This window comes from Halichoerus grypus, chromosome 1 (assembly GCF_964656455.1).
Source record: "Halichoerus grypus chromosome 1, mHalGry1.hap1.1, whole genome shotgun sequence".
NCBI classification, from domain to species: Eukaryota; Metazoa; Chordata; class Mammalia; order Carnivora; family Phocidae; genus Halichoerus; species Halichoerus grypus.
The window spans coordinates 81,272,534-81,292,334 of NC_135712.1; the positions used below are offsets into that span (position 1 = coordinate 81,272,534).

The window sequence follows — 19,801 nt, forward strand, 5'->3', positions numbered from 1 at the left end:
CTGGCAGTCGACCCGACCCACTGCTTTCGGGCGCGCGCCCCTTCGTGGTCCAGCCCGCAGTGCTCCTCTCAAAGGTCCAGCCTTCCCGTCGTTCCGCGTTCCCCACCCTTTGCTTTGCTTTTAAAGTCCCCTTCTACCCCTTTCTACTTTTAGGCCACTCAGGTGTCACAATCCTGTAAGCCTTCCCTAATTACTCCACTGGAAGGAATCTCTTCCTTCTATAAAGTTCTATAGGCCACCCTCTGATCCCTGCCACCCATTAGGTACAAATCAGAGGTGCCCTATAAGTTATTTGTATTTAACTGCTCCTAGTAGTCCATGCCATAACCTTTATATGCCCTCTAGGCACTAGGTCCTGTATCTGAAAAGCAAAAACTGAGATTTACTGAATAAGAAAAGTAAATTAAGCTCCTGTGTTTTCCTCTTTAGAAATACTCAGTAATGCCCCTCACATCCGAGTACAAATCAGTATCATTTTCCTTAGCTTACTCCTTTCTACCCAAATAAAATGAACATTGGCAACCATTTTATCTGTGATGTTCAGGAGGGCCACTCGTTACCAGTAACATTTGCCATGGTTTAAGTGTCAATAGGGTAAAGGTTTTAGGACGACAACAAAGAGCTAAAAAAGATGAGACAGAAGGGCATGTCTCATAGTTGAGGTTAAAGGAGACTATATAGCAAAATGGCAAACTCCAGCATGGCTCTATCAATGACCAGTTATGGGACATCTCTGAACGTTAGGCTCCTCATCTGAAAATGGGGATAAGACCTACATCATCTACTGTGAAGGTTAGCTAAACACATGAAAAGTATTTAGCAAAATGCTTATCATACAGTAAACACTCTCTCAATATTAGGGGAAAGCCCATTTCATAGGATCTTCCTCTGTTCTTAGGATACCCATTGCTGCCTTGGGGTTATATTTGCCTCTGGAGGCAATTTCCCTTCACTGAGACACTGAATATGCTGAAACAGAAAGAATTCTTGATTATGAGATTCAAGTCCTTAGCTCTACCCCTCTTAAGAGTCTTGAGACCTTAAGCAAACTTCCTTATCTTGAAGATGTTGAATATCCCAGCTTCCCTGGTAGTAGTACTGGGTCAACTGGACAAAGCATATGAGGGACTGGCAGTTGGTTAATGGACTTTACATAGCTTGGATCATCACCCCTGGCAGGAAAGTGTTTGGACTAGGGCTCTATGGAAACAGGCTCAGGCACACCACTCCAGGACCACAAATTGGTCCACAGAGGCTGGAAAAGAATCTAAGCCTCTGACTACCCATGAGCAATGGTCAATTAGCAAGGCACCACAGTACCACCTAGTGGCTGTTAACACGCCACTTCTCCCTCTCCCCTAGGTGTTAGGGAAAAGCGGCCAGGTTCAGAACTCTTTGGTCACCTACATCAAGAGCTGATCAGTCAGAATTGGAGAGAAACCAAATACACCCCTCTCTCTCTTTTTTAATATTAACAAATACAAGCAGCAGAAAGGGCCAGCTGCTCTCTGCTGTTCCCTGAGAAAGCCAGAGCACAAAAGTGTTCCCCTGGGCTTCCTCTAACTGCAGGGCCTGCTTTGCTCCTCCTTGGGCAGAGCTCTGTTCCAGCCCAACTTCCCTTTTCCCAACTCTGCGGTCAGGATGGGAGGCACGTGGTTGCTGGCGGTGGGAAGAATACTGTAGTTCCAGCGTCTGCTCCTTTAAGTCTCCGCTTGGATCGCAGTCACTCATCCTTCTGCAACTAGCTTCTCATTTGCTCTGGCCCAGAAGCCAGGAGGGATATCAACCACACCCACAGAAGCAGGCAGTGCAGCTTTTCAGTCATCTTCTGATGACTCCTCTTCTGCCTCTTTTAGCCACTGGATGAACCTCTGCAGCTGTAAGGAAGCAGAGTGGAGAGCTACTGAGGGAGGGGCATATAAACATCTTTAACAGCCACAGAGTCCCAGGGACCAATCACTCTGGAGTCTGTGGCCAAGAGCCAGGGGACCAGACAACCACCGTGGTGACAGGAGGGTGGCCTGACTCACCTGTTGGTTCTTGCGCAATTGCCGGCCCTTGTCAGTCATATCCTTTTGGCTGAACCAGCTCAGGATTGTTTCCTCAGCCAGGATCTCCAGCTGGTAGAAAGCCATGAGTACCTGCACAAGGCCAAAAGAAGAGATCTCAGGGACCTTGCAGAATCCAGCAAGATATAATAGATAACAAAGGAAGAGGAGGCAAGATCTTAGCACCTCTCTCTACCAGACTGTCAGCTTCCTTTAAAACACCAAGCAGTTGCTTTTAAAAGAGACAAAAATGAGCTTTTCACTCTGCTACTGGGACAGGTATAATTTCTGGAACCAGTGCTGGGTCGCCAGGATAATCCCCAAATGGTTGCCTTACTAGCCTGGCTCCCAGCTGTACTATCCCAGCAATCAGCACAATAATAGGGGTGGAACGGTGCTATTAATCAAATCCTATACTGGATTCGTGTCGGCCTGTTTTGTGTCTCCATGGAGGTAGCCAAGACCTGTTTCCAAGCAAATCCAGGACTCTGGGGCTTGAGGTGGTATTCACCTTGGCCATGGAAGTACTAAGAGCTTCATGCTCCAGGAAGAAGTCCTCAATGGCTGCCAATGCTTCCAAATGATCAGCTGCACGCTTTATGTAGTTCCTAAAAACAGGGCTCCAGGACTTGAGCAGCTATGGAAGAAAGGAGAAGGGAGCAAGGAGCTGCAATATATTCCTGAGCATGCACCTATACCCAGATAGCAAAGAAAGTCAATACTGAAAACATGGGACTTTCAGGATATGAGAAAACAAGAGGGAGATGATACAGGCCTGAGGAATCATGTCAACCCTGGCAGTCAGGGCTGGCAAAAAAGAAAAGATTTCCCAGGAAAGTGAAAGGGGGTCAGATGCTATAGGCTGCCTCAAAATACCTATTACCAGCCTAAAGGATCTCATTCTGGGTCAAATCATTTCAGTCGGAGAATATAAAAGTCCAGGTCTATTCTGGGCATACCTTTGGGGTCTAGTATGGTCTGAATCCTGGAGTCTCAAAGAGCACTCAGTATTGAACCTAACTTGACTTCTCTGGACCAGCCAAGTTTGCTCTAGTACCCAATCTGCATCCAAAGGCAAGGAGAAAGGAACCACAAGTAACACATATTCCACAATAAGACCCTCTACTCCCTATTTCCTTTAAAGTGAAACATGGCAAGGACGTGGATATGCCTCCACCCAGTCCCTTGTACCCAGCCCCGATCTTTGCTCACGGGAAGCAGCAGGGCACAGTAACGGTTTGGGTCCAGCAGGGAATCCGTTTGTTGCAGGGGGAACTCCAGGACCACGTGGCTCAGTACCTGCATCACCTCTTTTAGGCTTATGTTGTAGGCATACCTGTGGGGAGACGGAGGTGACACCAGGGCCTTCACTGGCCCTTTTAGCCTGCTGTAGGATTATGACTTTGGCAGGACACTGGGGGAAAAGTCGGCTGGAACCACATGCAAGAGGAGGGCTTTGGCAGGGGAAAGTCTGTGCTGAGGCTGGAACCTAATGCTCTCCTTGCTCCTAATGCTACTGGCCTTGTCCATTTGGGATGCTGAGGGAATCAGTTCCTATTTGGGAAAGGAATAGGAGAGAACCTCTACCTGCCTGGGATTACCCGGAGGAGAGAAGAAAGAGGGAGGGCTGGTCTTACTTGAGAGAGTTGATCTCTAGGACTAGATTGTCACAAGAAATGTTCTCTTCCTTGCCCCGCTGTAGTGTTCCCAGGACTTCATTCTGGAACACTGAAATAAGAGCACGAGTAAGTTCATGAACCAGTAACACTCCAGAATGCTTTAAGTTCTCTAGTCCTGACTTTATACCAAACCCTTCTGGGAGAAACACAAGTCTTTGGCTAGTTGATCCAGACAAAGAACAAACTCGGCGGTTTTCTTCTTTTGTCCCAGCACACTGCTCCCCTGGCCAATCACCTTTGATGTCATCCATCTGTGGGGAGCCTGCTCGGCTATCTAGCTCCTCGGAATCCATACTCTGCTCACTTTCAGTTTCACTCTCTTCTTCCACGTTGATCGTGAGTCCTGAGAACCCATAAGGGTGAGAAAAAAGAAAAGTAAGGAAAGAGCTGTTGACAGAGAGGAATATATCTGCCCTGTCTGAATGTATAAAGTAATGAACGAGTAGGCGGATTCTGAAGTGTTCACTCTTCATCAGAATATTCTGACCTGGGAAGGGGGGGTGACAGGAATAAGGCCTCGCTCACCCCACAGGTTCTGCCGTAGTTCCTCTTCATCCTCCACATTTATGTCTGCAGCTCTCCAGAGGTAGCCCTGGCCAGCAACTCCGACTTCTGCTGGATTGTAACCTGGAAAAGGCAGTGATCTTTAGTGAACGCATAGGAGAAGCACAATCCCTCCAGGAAGAAACACTGGTTTTCCCATGGGGCAGAGAGACACACAGATGCCCCACACCTAATTAGCCTCACACCTTTCAGCTTCACTTTCTCCTTTTCTTGGTTAGCCCCAGAATCGTCACTGAACTGGCCATCATCCTCATCTTCCTCTGCATCTGGAGGGTGCAAAGAGATCACCGAGCCCTCAGGCAGCGTGATGTTTGGGCCCACCACCACCTAGGGGACACAAAAAGAGTGGGTGACACAGCTTCATTAGTGTGTTGGGGAAAGGTACATCCTGACAACGAGAGCGATTTTTACTAAGCTAACTAGAAGACAAATGAATCCACTGGATTTGGACTCTCAATTCAGGCTGGATCATGGGTGGACATAAGGCCCCTCTGGCTCAGCATGACCACCACTCAGTTTGGGGTCTTTGTGCAGTATGGAGCAGGTCTCACCTGGGAAGTGAGGACACAGCGTGGCTTCAGTGTAACTTGTTCCTTGACTTCAGCATTGTCACAGAGCAGAGACTGATGGATCTGTGCTCCAGCAGCCACTTGGACACCCCGCCACAGGTAGGCCTGGTCCAGCACCACGTTATCACCTGGCTCAGAACAGGAAGTACTCCTGGTCACTCAGGGTTCCAGACCAGGGCCATTCCTGGAGGATAGGGCTGACTGATACCAGCATGGCTCCCATCCAGCTCTGATACTCCACCCCCAATTCACCAGAATCACCCTCTCCCCCTCTACACTCCAGCCCGAGGATAGAACAGTGCTTAGCATGACCATCCTCCACCAGGTTTACAACAATCACAGACTATATACCGGACTTAAGAACCTGAGAACCTTCAAGATATCTGGGGACCCCTTTGAACTCAAGAACCTTATTAGAATCATATCCACATCTAGAAGCAGAACTAAAATTTCCCATCTCTTCTTGTACACTTTAATTAATTTTTTAAAAGACTTTATTTTTAAGTAATCTCTACAGCCAACATGGGCTCAAACGCACAACCCCAACATCAAGAGTTGCATGCTCTACCAACCAAACCAGCCAGGCACCCCTCTTCTTGTACATTTTAGAATTAGAATCTTATTGTTCTTTTAAAGGACAGTTCCATTAGAAGCATCCCATTCCTACAACCAAAGTGAGTTACCAAGAGGCCAACCAGGCAGTTATGGTTGAGTAAAAAGAACACTGGACTTAGAATACTTAGATTCAAGTCCTAGCACTACCTCTCATTACCTATGACCCTGAGGGAGACAACCTCTTTGAGCCTGTTTGCTTGACTATAAACTGGAGATAAATAATACCTACTTCCCAAGGTTTTTGTGAGGATAAATGAAACAATGTATGCCAAAGCCCTTTGTAAACTGCAATGCACCAAACAGATGTTATTATTGCATGTTAATTATCCACTTGGTCCTGAATGTGAATAGGGTACTCTGGAATGTGAAGAGTCACCCAGTAAGAGGCTCACAGGCCACATATTAAAGGCCACAAATTTCACATCCCCATTCCCTCCTTTATTAAGGTAGCCACTCTAGTTCCTTATTCTCAGGGACTTATCCCTCTGTATCCTTCTCTACACACCCCCCCACCCCAGGTTCCTGCTCCTAGAATGACCATCCTGACTTCCCCACTGTGCTCACCAATGTGGCAGCCGGGGCCAATGACACTGTTGGTGATAAAGCAATTGCTGCCAATGACAGTGCCAGAACCCAGAAGCACATTTTCCTCCAGGATGCTGCCATGGCCCAGGCTGACCTCAGGCCCTCGGTAAATGTTATGCCGGGAATGAGTGCAGCTCTGGGTTGTGTTGTCAGTGAAGTTCGCCTCTGGGGTGAGAGGGTAGACCCATCGGCGGATGACATCAGCACAGACTGCCGCATACATGTGCAGGTTGGAGACCCGGGCACCATATTCCCTAGTTGTCACGTGCATGTGGATCTGGTTTCCTAGGATCTGAATGGGAAGAAGGAAAGGGAGGTAGCCCAAGCAAGTAAGAGTGGAAGAACACACCCAGGTACAACTCTTTTTTTTTTTTTTTTAAAGATTTTATTTATTTATTTGAGAGAGAGAGAATGAGAGACAGAGAGCATGAAAGGGAAGAGGGTCAGAGGGAGAAGCAGACCCCCAGCTGAGCAGGGAGCCCGATGTGGGACTCGATCCCGGGACTCCAGGATCATGACCTGAGCCGAAGGCAGTTGCTTAACCAACTGAGCCACCCAGGCGCCCGGTACAACTCTTTTTAACCTTAAGTTCCCCTCTGCCCCTCAATGTCATAGCCAAATAGCCAAAATTTTTTTTTGTGTCTGATTCCCTCTCTCCTGCAGCTCTTTTCCTTCATCCTAAGGCTCCATAAAACACAAAAGGGGACCAAAAGTTATCATCAGCATGGGATAATATCATAGTCCTCTTCTAAAGAGGCCCGGGAGCCTTCTTACCTCCTCATTCACTAACAGGCCTCGCACAAAGTCATCTCGAGTTTGGTAGTCAAAGTTGTCTGTAAAGAGTTGAGGCACCTGTGGGGGGAAGGTGGGTGGGGCCAAGGTGAGTGCTATTCTCTGGAAACAAAAATAAGTCCCTACAGACCTATCAGACCCTATGATAGCTGGACAAGGGCCAGAATCCCAAAAAGGTTCCCAATGGGATATTGGAGTCAGGATGACAACACCTATTTACTGTGGAACTCAGAGTTCTACTCTTTGGATGTGCAGCCCTGGCCCTGAAAAGCTCACCTGAGGAGAGCAGATGCTGATATGACAGTCCAGTAAATCATAGCGAATCTCTACTCCATCTCCACTGCCCTGGAACAAACTCTGTGGGGAGAAGGTATAAGGACTTTATTTAAAAAAAAAAAAAAAAAAATTTTATTTATTTATTTATTTGAGAGAGAGAGAGCACACAGGGGGAGGAGCAGAGGGAGAAGTAGGCTCCCCGCCGAGCAGGGAGCCTGATGTGGTGCTTGATCCCAGGACCCTGAGATCATGACCTGAGCTGAAGGCAGACGCTTAACTGACTGAGCCACCCAGGCGCCTGGTATAAGCACTTTAACCTGTCTCTTGCTGAAGCCTGTCACTCTCCCACCTCAAGGACCCCAGATACCCACACACCAGCGGAAAAGAAAACCGTCGAAGGCCTTGGGTCTTCTGGAAATGGAGAACCCGGTTTGTGGCACTATCCACAGCCACTACCACATTGTCCTCATGGCAACGAGTTGGGTGGCTAGGGGACGACTCTTTGAAGATCATTGTCATCACAGATACATTTTTTTCTAGCTTCCGCCTCAATCTATAAAGTATAGGAGGGAGAGAGCAGCAAAACAGCAGTCTTAGGGCTCTGCTGGTCACACACCCTTTGTCCCTACCATCTTCCCATCCTGACCTGTGTTCTTCCAGGGCTCTGGTAATATTGATGTTTGAGATGACGTCCCCATACACCAGAAGGAAGTCAGAGCGCACCAAGGCCTTGGCATCAACATCACGGAGAACATCCCCCAGTGATCGATATAATTCTGATGTAATTATTCGAACCACATTGAGGGATGTAGGGCGGCACCACTTGGATTTCCTAAAGGAAGGGGATGAGGGGAATGAGCAAATCAAGCATAAAGATCATGTAGAGCTTCCCTATTTTTCTCACCCATTCAACATTCACACCCCTTCTCTATGGCTTTTTGGGGTTCCTGCCAGCATCCTCTACTTCAAAGAGATTTATGAACTGTAATTAATGTTTTCAGCATCCTGTGTCACCAGTCTTGTTTTATGGGTTAGAGAAACATGGTTATTTCTTCTCCATACCCTGACACCTGTCCCCCAACACGGATTTGAATTCAAAATCCTGCTGAGATTTAGAGCATACAAAATATCCTGGGAACACACTTTCCATGCCACTTCTCTCCATCAAAGTCCAAACCAAACTTAGGAACTGTCTAAAGGACACCATGCTAACATCCTAGTCTTTATTCCCTGAACTTCCATAAATCCTGAGATTCACTCTTTTTCAAGAAGATTTCATCAAACATTTGTTAATTAACAGTGTTTACTATGTACTTTGTACGAAGCGAGGCACTGGGAATACAAAGATGAGAAAGAGCTCAATATTTAGAAGCTCAGTGGAAAAACAAAGATGTTAGTCTTGCAACTTGCATACTGGAGCCATTAAATAAAAACAAAACCTACGGGACAAAACTTTATAAGTGAGATTCAGAAAAAATCCAAATGCTATTCTTTAATCTTCGTTACAACTTTAGCTGCTCACCTCCTGATAAGTGAAGAGAAAGCCCTTAGTTCTTATGATGGAATCCAAATAGACATATTTTTCCCCTCACAATTTCCCCTTATTTAGTTATAACCATCCTAAGGGAAGTGGAAAAAATGGTGAAACATGGAAAGAAAAGTTGCAGAGCCTTACAGTAAATGTTCCTTGATTTGGGCAGCCTTCCAGCAACAAAAGACAAAGGTTTCCTGTACACCTGTGGCAGTCAGAAATTCCAGAGTGTAGTCAATTAGTGCCACATTGGCCAGGGGCAAGAGGACCTGGAAGGCAGAAGATGAAAAAAGTCTGAAGTCTTGAATCCACGAAAGGCCTCTAGGTACTATTCTTTCCTCCACTTAAGCACAATTTTCACTTCCCTACCAGTGTTTCCAAACACCATCGTTTTACTTTATCTTCTCAAGTGAAAAGTAATCAGGCCCCTGCCTTTGATGTTCACGGCATCCTCTAAGCATAAGAATCTACGGTGAGAATCTAATAGTAAGCATGGAATCTACTTGCTTAGCACCGGACATAGCTGCTACAGAACAGCAGGCCACCTTGGCAAAGGAAAATACTAAAAATCAATCATATCTCCAGAAACTTAAGTAATGATAAGTCCATTTCCCCCATAAAATTTCCTTCCTTGATACCTTTCTAAGGGGAGTCAGAGACTGACCACCCCAATCACTTGTCCCAAATGAACAACCTTTAGGTTTTTTGGGAGGAGTGGGAGTTAGGATTTTTCCTGAACTGAATGCAGCTCCCTGTCTTTGACTTAACTGGGGACTGCTGAGTGACCCAGCAATCCCTAAAACTAACTCGGTCCAATTCCCCAGTATCTAGACAATACTGGGTCTGCTGGCAACGAGCCACTAAACCTGCTCTGTCCTCCTTTTGACAGATGGCACCAGCTGTCATTAAAACCTGGAAAGAAAAAAAGCACACCCTCCAAGATTCAAGAAGGCTGTTACTATGGGATTAGACTGTTAACAGTCTGCTTTTTTTTTTAGGTATATGACCACCCTTTTGCAGGCAAAAGGAAGTGTTATTCCCATTCACCCAAGGATCTTTTTCCACTGCACAGTTAAAGGCATTACAGCCTCCGTCTGAAGCACTGAATCCCCATGTAAAGGCTTCTCACAAGCACTGCTTCTACATTTAACCCTCTGCACGCCTTCCAAACCTCAGGTGGCCAGGACTACGAGTGCCCATCCGCCAGAGCACTCCTCACTTAGGCAGCCGAAAGGATAACCTGCCCCAGCCCGGCCACCTTCGGGCCCTCTGGCTGCTCCCGCGCGCGGCCCTCACCCGAGGCTGGTCCTTGGAGATAGGGAAGAAGCGGCGATTGAAGCTATCTGCCACCAGAACTGCTTGCAGGGGTGGCGGCGGTTCCTCCTCGGTCCCTTTGGCTCCCCCGCCGCCGCCGCCGCCGCCTCCCGGCCCAGGGCCGCTTCGCTTGTTGGCCCGATTAGCCACCGCACCAGGCGCAGTCGCCGCCATCTTCTTCCCTCACGGCCACCACTTCCGCACGGAAACTGACACCGCTCGCAGTAGGGGACAAAAAGGACCCAGCGCTCGAAACGCGATGGACTAAAGGGGAAGGAGGGAGGAGACGGGGAGAGAGCAGTGCGCAGGCGTGTCCCCTAGGCGCGGGCCCCGGCTGAGGTGTGAGCTGGGAGGAGCAAACCGTGCGCCGCGGGCTGGCTCGGCGGGTTGAGGCGCGGGGTGGGGTGGAGTCCAATGGACCACAGACTCGAATTGCAGGTACAGTAGGCCTTCATTTGTACGCGAGCAAGCCGAGATTCTTGAGGGATGGTAGGACTTGGGGTCTCTGCGAGGGAGCCAGATCCATTCGGAATATGTAATCTTCCTTTGCCCGGAGCATGTTAACAACTGTAGTCCTCCATCTACATTCTAGTCACGTAAATGTGACCCGGCACCTTGGGGAGCTCGGAACCCATTCAGACATCCCCTTCCCTCAGGGGACTCACAGTCTACCTAAATACAGAACGTGATACAGTAGGGAGAGTAGTAATTCTGTTGAGCGCTGATGGTGGCCAGGGGACGATACAAACATTAAGTCATTTAATTCTTCACACATTTCTGCGAGAACATCTTACTCATTCGTTCATCTTATTCATTCGTTGGTTTCTTGAACTCTCAGAGGGGTGAACTTCCCCCAGCTACTAAGTGGAAGCACTGGTATTGGAACCGAATCTGTCCCACTTCATAGTTCCAGTCTTTCTGCCAAGTTAAGTGGGGATAAAAGTTACTGTTTTATGATTTCTTCATTTCTTCGTTCATGCGGCCTATCAGCATTTATTGAAACCCTACTCTGTCTTAGAGTGGAGTTGGGGTGACCAGAGAGTTGAGTGGGACTGGAGTTAAGCCCTGGAGGCGGAAGGAACTGCGAGCACAGAGGCGCATAGAGGCGCAAAGCCGTAGGCTCGGGAGATGCGGGAGGATTGGGGAAGAAGGCGGTGGCTGCGGGGAGAAAACCAGGCCTGCTGAGGAGCCAGACTCGGTGGGGACTCGGTGGAAGCGAGGCAACGCAGCTCGGGCGGCATTTGTAGGTCAGGAGCTTTCCAGCAAGGGACCGCGCCCTTTCTGCCCACAACTGTCCGAATTCCACGATCCGCTTATCCTGCAGAGTTTCTGCAAACGTTGTTTCCACCCATGCCCGCCTTGCTTGTTGGGATTTGAGGTTCAGAAGGCTTAGATTTGTTGTTTCCACGTGGGACCAGGGAGATCTTTCATTTCTTCTCCATACTAGTGAATGAGAGCGCTGGGCAAAAACCATTTCCTAAGGATTTTGGAAAATTTAGCCTCGAGAAGGAAAGAGAAGGCAACTCAGTGAAAGTTTTCAATTGAATTTATGTACATTGAAGAGAATGCTGTTCTACTGTCCTACAAATCCATAGGCAGAAAGAGAAAAAAGGATGACTAAATTGGACTAGTGATTTGCGGGTGCGTGTACACACAGAGGTGGGGTGATGGTGATAGTGGTGGTGGTGAAGCATATAGAAAATAGGTCCAGTTTTAGACATTTTTAAATGACTCTTGTGACCCAGGAAGGTGGTGAGTGATAAATCCAGTCCTTCTAATTTTGTAGACAGGCAACTGGATAGATGAGGTTTTTAATGGGATTCAGATGGGTCTCAGAGAGAATGTTTGTTTCAAAATTAATCGACTCAACAACAACAAAAATCCAAACAAAAATGAGTCAAGTTCTTGAGTAAACATTTCTCAAAAAAAGATGTACAAATGGCCAATAAAGTACATGAAAAGATGCTCAACATCACTAAACATTAGGGAATCACAAATCAGAAGTACAATGAGATGTCACCTCACATACTTAGGGATGGCCACTATAAAAAAAACAAAACAAAACAGAAAATAACAAGCGTTAGTGAGGATGTGGAGAAATTGGAATCCTTGTGCACTGTTGGTGAGAATGTAAAACAGAATAGCCACTGTGGAAAACAGGACAGTGGTTCTTCAAAAGATTAAACATAGAATTACCATATGATTCAGCAATTCTACTTCTGGATATATACCGCAAAAAAGTGAAAACGGGGACTCAGATATTTATACACTCATGTTCATAGCATCATTATTCACCATAGCTAAAAAATGGAAAGCAAACCAAGTATCCATTGACGAATAAGTGGATAAGCAAAATGTGAGATATACATATGACAATGTTATTCAGCCCTTCAAAACAAACAAACAAATAAACAAACAAAAAAAAGACGGAATGTTATTCAGCCTTAAAAAGGAAGGAAATTCTGACATAAGCTATAGCATGGATGAACCTTGAGGACATTATGCTAAATGAAATAAGCCAGTCACAAAAAGACAAATACTGTATAATTCCATTTATATGAGGTACCTAGAAGAGTCATAACAGATAGTAGAATTGTGTTTGCTAGGGGCTGACTGGGACAAGAAAATGGGGAGTTATTGTTTTTAAAAAATTTTTCTTTTGTTTTCTTTTCCAAAGATTTTATTTATTTATTTGAAAGAGTATGTGTTGATAAATGTTCAGACTTTTTTTGTGTGTGTGTGCAGGTTTGCTATTACAGGTAATGCTGCAACAAGCATCCTTGATATTGATATCTTTATAAATTGCATTCATTTCTTAGAATTCATTCTTAAAGGAGAGTGACTGGTTCAAATTGGATACAATTCCCATGGCAAATGATAACGCTGTTGAACTCACTGGGAAGCCTGCTGAGGCTTAGATGTTTAATTATTACGTAATTGCTATCCATGGAAAATGTGTCTTTTTGTCCTTACAACAGCAATATATGGGAGTACGTTTCCCTACAGCCTCACCAACAGAGTATGTTGTCAACAATTCGGAGTTTCTGCCAATCCATAGAGGAAAAGAAGTGTACTTTTAATTTTCATTTCCCTTATTTTGAGAAATGTTGAACATCTTTTCACATGTTAAAAGACCATTTGTATTTCTTTGGTCAACTATCAGTTCTGGTTCTTTTTGTAAATTAATATATCAGCGCTAAAGTTTCAAAATGGGTCTTGAATATCAATCAGTTTAGAATGTAAGTTCTGTGAAAATCAGGGCTTTCCATCTGTTTTATTCACTACTGTATCCCAGATGTCTAGAAGGATACTTGGCACATGGCACATGCTCAATAAATATTTGCTGAATGAATGATGGGTTGTTGCTAGTCAGTAAGTGAGAGTCTGATGAGACAATTTTGAGCAAATAAATAAAAGTAATTTCAGTCTCTCCCAAGCTGAGGCTTGCAGGGTTTTTTGTTTTGTTTTTTAATTGTGGTAAAATACAACACAAAATTTCCGGTCTTAACCATTTTTAAGTACACAGTTCAGTAGTGTTAAGGACATTCTCATTGTTGTGCTACTGTCACCACCACCCATCCATGGAACTCTTTTCATGAGTTGCAGAACTAAAGCTCTGTACTCATTAAACAATAGCTCCGCATTCCCTCAGCTCTGGCAACCAGCATTCTGGTCTATTAAAGTCTATTGTGTATCTTTGGAGAAATGGTCTATTTGACCATTTTTAATTTTTTTTTAAGTTGTAGGAGTTCTTTATATATTCTGGATATCAATCTCTTATCAGATATATTATTTGCAAATATTTTCTCCATTTCCATGGGTTGCCTTTTCACTCTGTTGATAATGTCCTTTGATGCACAGAAGTTTTTACTTTGGTGAAGTCCAACTTATCTTTTTGTTGTTGTTGTTACCTGTACTTTTGGTGTCATATCTGAGAAATCATTGCCAAATCCAATGTCATGAAGTTTTTTTCTCCTGTTTTCTTTTAACTTCTAAATGGCACTTTTTTTTTCCCTCCGTAGGTTCTACTACAGAGATATCAAAATAATGGTAGAATATGTCCCCTGCAGGGTACCCCTGATACATGCACAAGAGCTGGCCATTTCTAGGCATTACTAAAGAGTCAGGACTCTAGGGGCACCTGGGTGGCTTGGTTGTTAAGCGTCTGCCTTCGGCTCAGGTCATGATCCCAGGGTCCTGGGATCAAGCCCCGCATCAGGCTCCCTGCTCAGTGGGAAGCCTGCTTCTCCCTCTCCCACTCCCCCTGCTTGTGTTCCCTCTCTCCCTGTCTCTCTCTGTCAAATAAATAAATAAAATCTTAAAAAAAAAAAAGAGTCAGGACTCTGGTGATTGCATGCTTCAAGCTGGTGGATTAGAATACTTTGACAGTAAATCTTAGAGCCTTTTGTTCTTCTCAGCTGGGCTTACTTGTGGCTTAGTAATTAGAGCCGAGTGTTCACTGCCACAAGTGTTGTTTATTTTTCTAGTTACTTTTGGATCTGGAGTCGTTGTTCTGAAAGTTGAGGGTTCTAAATATGTTATAGCTGAGGTTTTTACGTTCATGTCCTAGCTTGTTAGGAAATGACAGAATAACTAAAGGTCTGAGTTCTCTCCCATTCTTTTTTTTTTTTTTCCCTCCCTGGAATCTTCACTATCACTTTCAGTGATAAAACTAGTTTCTATAGGTATAACAATCCTCTTTGTCTTCCAGGCTGAGAGTTGAGGAAAAAATATCCTCTAAACCTTCTATAGTTCAGACAAAACAGACTGGGATTATTCAAAAGAAACTTCACTCAAAAATTTAAGGGAAGAAGTGCCTGGGTGGCTTAATGGTAAGCATCTGGCTCTTGATTTCTGCTCAAGTTGTGGTCTCTAGGTGTGAGATTGAGCCCTGTGTTGGGCTCCACACTCAGCCGGGAGTCTGCTTCTCTCTCTCTCTCTCCCCCTCTCTCCCTCCCTCCGCCCCTCCCCCACCCCTGCTTGCGTGTGCACGCGGGCTCTCTCTCTCTAAAACAAACAAATAAACAAATAAATCTTTAAAAAAACTTAAGGGTAGAGAAGAAGGGAGGGGAAAAAAGGGAAAATAAAGTCATTGACATAAAATACTTGGGCTGGACCTTGATAAGATGCCGGAGTTGGGCACCACCACCCCCTAGAGGTCATTGCTGTGTTGTGCACGAACCTATTCTGCAATTACCTTAGACTTATTCAGGTACCTTTTTTTTTTTTTAAGATTTTATTTATTTGAGAGAGAGAGAGCACAAGCAGGGAGAAGCGGGTTCCCCGCTGAGCAGGGAGCCCCATGCGGGACCCGATCCCCGGACACTGGGATCATGACCCAAGCAGAAGGCAGCTGCCTAACCTACTGAGCCACCCAGGCGCCCCTGAGACCAGTTTTCTTGAAGATGGCTTGAGCTTTGTGGATGGGGAGAGAGCCAATAGGGTTCCTGAGACAGCATTGCCAAGAGAAAAAAAGTATGGTTAATAGATCAGCTTGATTATCAGAGTCTTGAATCCTGGTGGAGCAGGGATTGTAGGAACAGTGTGACACTATACCTGACATGCTCTTTATTCAGCCCCCCCCAAGGGACATGTGTGCTCCTGGAGGCAGAGGGCTGTCGTGTGAAGGAGAGGAAGCAGGTAGGGTGACCAACTGTCCCTGTTGTCCAGGACTATCCCAATTTTAGCACTGAAATTCCTGCATCCTGGACTCAAGGAAACTCTCAGTCCTTGGAAAACTGAAATGTTGGGTTACGACAGAGGCAGGTCACTAGGTGCCTGTGGTTCTGCTGTGGTAACTCCCTCCTAAAGAGCCTACCCGGAGGGGCACCTGGGTGGCTCAGTCGTTAAGCTTCTGCCTTCGACTCAGGTCATGATCCCAGGGTCCTGGGATCGAGCCCTGCATCAGGCTCCCTGCTCAGCGGGAAGCCTGCTCCTCCTTCTCCCACTCCCCCTGCTTGTGTTCCCTCTCCCATTGTGTCTCTTTCTGTCAAATAAATAAATGAAACCTTTAAAAAAGAAAAATTAAGAGCCTACCTGGAGAAATAACCAGAGGTTCCCTAATACCTGGACAAGAAGGAGATCCTGAGTCTGGTGGGCCAGAGGATGTTAGCAACACTGTGGCACTTACTGGTGGCAGAACTGCAAAACACCAAAGACAAAAAAAAATTAAAGGCAGTCAGAGAGAAAATATATATTATCTAAAGGGGAACAGAAATTAGATTGACTTCACTAGAGCAAAATGGAAGCCAGAAAATAGCATAACATCTTTAGTTTATTTTATTCTACTTTTTAGAAGATTTTAATTATTTATTTGACACAGAGAGAGAGCGAGCGAGCACAAGCAGGGGGAGCGGCAGGCAAAGGGAGAAGGAGAAGCAGGTTCCCCGTGGAGCAGGGAGCCCTATGCAGGGCTCGATCCCAGGACCCCAGGATCATGACCTGAGCCGAAGGCAGACATTTAACTGACTAAGCCACCCAGGTGCCCCAGCATAACATCTTTTTTTTTTTTTTTAAAGATTTTATTTATTTATTTGACAGAGAGAGACACAGCAAGAGAGGGAACACAAGCAGGGACAGTGGGAGAGGGAGAAGCAGGCCTCCCGTCCAGCAGGGAGCCTGACGCATGCAGGGCAGGGAGCCCGATGCATGTGGGGCAGGGAGCCTGATGCGGGGCTCAATCCCAGGACCCTGGGATCGTGACCCCAGCCGAAGGTAGATGCTCAACGACTGAGCCATGCAGGCGCCCCCTAGCATAACATCTTTAAAGTGTTAAGAGAAAATATTGTCAACCTAGAATTCCCTTCCCAGAGAAATTATCTTTCAGGAACAAGGGTGAAATACATACATTTTCAGATCAACAAAAACATACCATTAATCAACAAAAGACCATTTTTAATGGAACTTCTTTTTTTTTTTTTAAGATTTTATTTATTTATTTGACAGAGAGAGAGACACAGCGAGAGAGGGAACACAAGCAGGGGGAGTGGGAGAGGGAGAAGCAGGCTTCCCGCGGAGCAGGGAGCCCGATGCAGGGCTCGATTCCAGGACCCCGGGATCATGACCTGAGCCGAAGGCAGACGCTTAACGACTGAGCCACCCAGGCGCCCCTTTAATGGAACTTCTTAAGTTCTACTGTCCAGGGCAATAGCCACTAGCCACATATGGCTATTTAAATTAAAATTATAAAAAATTCAGTAATGAGTCACATTTGCCACATTTCAAGTGATCAATAATCATATGTGGCCGGCAGCTTGTATATTGGACAATGCAGATATTGATTATTTCCACCATTTGGAACAGCATATTGAATAGCACTGTTAAAAGATATACCTCAAGCAGAAGGAGAAAATTCCAGAACAAAGGTCTGAGATGCAGAGTGGAAGATCTAGTAAAAAAAATTGTAAATGTGTAAGTAAATCTAAACAAATATTGATGATATAAAATAATATTAATGTCTAAATTGAGGGGGTTAAAAAAAGAAAGTGCTAAATTGTACATATAAGTCAGGAAGGTGATGATTAGAGTTCAGACATTCTAAGATCTTATTATTGTTCATGTAAAAACTGGATCAAAAACTAAAATTCAACAATATGCTGTTTACAATCAACACACCTAAACATAAGGACTCAGAAATGCTGAAAGTAAAAAGATGAAAAAAGATACACCAGGCAAATACTATTCAAAACAAATCTGTTAGTAAATATTACTAGAAATTAAAATGGTCACCTTGTAATGATAAAGCTTTAATTTGCCAGGAAGATAAAATGTTTCAAATTCTGTGCACCTAAAAATGAAGCTTCAAAGCATATGAAGTAAAAACTGACAAAACAACAAGAAATAATTGACAAATCCACCATCGTAGTAAGAGATTTTAAATAAAGCTCTCAGTATTTGGTAGATCAAAAAGATAAATGAATAAGGATACAGAAGACTTAAATATCACAATTAACCATATTGATTTAATAGATATATACAGATCACCCTTCAATAAGTGACTAATACACATTATTATTTTTAAATAAATATTTATTTATTTTGACAGAGAGAGAGAGCACAAGCAGGGGGAGAGGCAGGCAGAGGGAGAGGGAGAAGCAGGCTCCCCACTGAGCTGGGACCCCAATGCAGGGCTCGATCCCAGGATCCTGGGATCATGACCCGAGCTGAAGGCAGACATTCAACTGCCTGAGCCACCCAGGCGCCCCAATAATACACATTATTTCCAGATGCCTGTGGAATGTTTGTGAGCATTAACCACACATAAAGCAAATCTCAACAGATATCAAGGAATTGGTGTTATACAGACCCTTTCCATGAAAATTCTGGTCCTTTGAGCAACATCAGTATCACATGAAAGCCTGTTAGGAATGTATAAGCTGAAAAAAAAAGGAATGTATAAACTCAGCAGCACCTGGCTGGCTCAGTTGGTAGACCGTGTGACTCTTGATCTCAAGGTCCTGAGTCTGAGGCCCACACTGGGCATGGAGCCTACTTAAAAAAAAAAAACAACTGTAAAAATTCAGGCCTCCCTCCAAATCTCCTGGGTCAAAATCTGCATTTTGACAAGATCCCCGGAGGATTCATGTGTACATTAAAATTTGACACAAAGCAAGTTTTCTTTTTCCTTTTTGTTTTTTTTTTTAAGTTTTATTTATTTAAGTAATCTTTACACCCAATGTGGGGCTCAAACTCAGAACCCCAAGATTAAGAGTCACATGCTCTTCCGACCCAGCCAGCCAGGCACCCCATAGAAAAACCTTTTTTTTTTTTTTTTATGTGAACTCTAAGCCTAACGTGGGGCTTGAACTCACAACAACACAAAGCATGTTTCTAACCATAGTGTAATTAAGTTAGAAATCAATAACATGAAGATAATTAAGAAAACTCCATATATTTGGAAATTAAAAACACCTCTGAAAATAGTTATACATACATATATATATTCTGTGTATATCCTATGACATATGATCATATACGTATATATGATACTGTTTATTCCATCTGCAGACAATCTTTGTGTATTTGTCAACCCTGGTTGGTTCCCTGAATCTGTAACCCCAAAATTGAGAATCACTGCCTCAAACTTTGTGTCATAATATTAGTTTAATTGTAGATAATATTTTTAAGAGCCAGTAATGTGCTTTTTTTCTCTATCTTTCTGAATACATGACATCAACATAGTTGGTTTGAGGCCTGCATCTGCCTGAGAAGAGATGAGGATTTGTAACAGAAAGGAGGCAAAAGGAAAGAAACAAGCAGTTTTTTTTTTAAAGATTTTATTTGAGAGAGAGAGAGAGAAGGTGAGCAAGAGAACACAAGCAGGGGGAGGGGCAAAGGGAGAGGGAGAAGCAGACTCCCTGCTGAGCAGGGAGCCCAAGGACATGGGGCTAGATCCCAGGACCCTGGGATCATGACCAGAGCTGAAGGCAGAACCACCCAGGTGCCCCCCTATGTGTTTTTCTAAGAGTTTTAGTTTTTACTTTTAGTCTGTGATATACTTTGAGTTAATTAAAAAAAATTTTTATTTTTAAGATTTTATTTATTTGAGAGAGAGTCACAGAGATAGCGAGAGAGAGCACGAGCAGGAAGGAGAGGGAGAAACAGACTCCCCGCTGAGCAGGGAGCTAACTCCGGGCTCAATCCCTGGACCCTGGGATCAAGACCTGAGCCAAAGGCAGATGCTTAACCCACTGAGCCACCCAGGCGCCCCTGAGTTAATATTTTTAAAGTTTGGGTTTTTTTTTTATTCATTCGAGAGAAAGAGAGAGAGCGTGAGCAAGAGCAGGAGCAGTGGGGAGGGTCAGTGGAAGAGGGAGAAGCAGATTCCCT

General features: G+C 44.7%; 2 protein-coding genes across 5 annotated transcripts in view; one reads left to right on the top strand and one right to left on the bottom strand.

Moving 5' to 3' along the window:
* Positions 1-1,445: 1,445 nt before the first annotated feature.
* Positions 1,446-10,208, bottom strand: EIF2B5 (eukaryotic translation initiation factor 2B subunit epsilon). Its single transcript, XM_036122473.2, has 16 exons — positions 9,956-10,208; positions 8,804-8,928; positions 7,775-7,960; positions 7,504-7,681; positions 7,129-7,209; positions 6,835-6,912; positions 6,040-6,352; positions 4,843-4,988; positions 4,477-4,618; positions 4,253-4,354; positions 3,963-4,070; positions 3,686-3,776; positions 3,261-3,384; positions 2,560-2,685; positions 2,031-2,141; positions 1,446-1,877 (listed from the first exon to the last, which is right to left on the bottom strand). Exons 1-16 carry the CDS (start codon positions 10,145-10,147, stop codon positions 1,818-1,820), a joined length of 2,163 nt encoding a protein of 720 aa, XP_035978366.2. The 5' UTR covers positions 10,148-10,208; the 3' UTR covers positions 1,446-1,817.
* An 87-nt stretch (positions 10,209-10,295) lies between these two features.
* ABCC5 (ATP binding cassette subfamily C member 5) overlaps positions 10,296-19,801 on the top strand; it is a 171,412-nt gene continuing 161,906 nt past the window's right edge. For all 4 annotated transcript variants that reach the window (XM_036122454.2, XM_036122456.2, XM_078068317.1 and 1 more), the window contains exon 1: positions 10,296-10,411. The gene's annotated coding sequence lies outside the window, so the exon portion shown is untranslated. The remainder of the gene's footprint in view (positions 10,412-19,801) is intronic.

What these genes read in the sequence shown, in the direction of transcription:
- EIF2B5 (XM_036122473.2), bottom strand. Translation starts at nt 10,147, where the DNA reads ATGGCGGCGACTGCGCCTGGTGCGGTGGCTAATCGGGCCAACAAGCGA. An exon ending in AGAGCCCTGGAAGAACACAG is followed by an intron (nt 7,682 to 7,774) that starts GTCAGGATGGGA and finishes TATACTTTATAG; the next exon opens with ATTGAGGCGGAAGCTAGAAA. An exon ending in GGAGAAAGTGAAGCTGAAAG is followed by an intron (nt 4,355 to 4,476) that starts GTGTGAGGCTAA and finishes TGCCTTTTCCAG; the next exon opens with GTTACAATCCAGCAGAAGTC.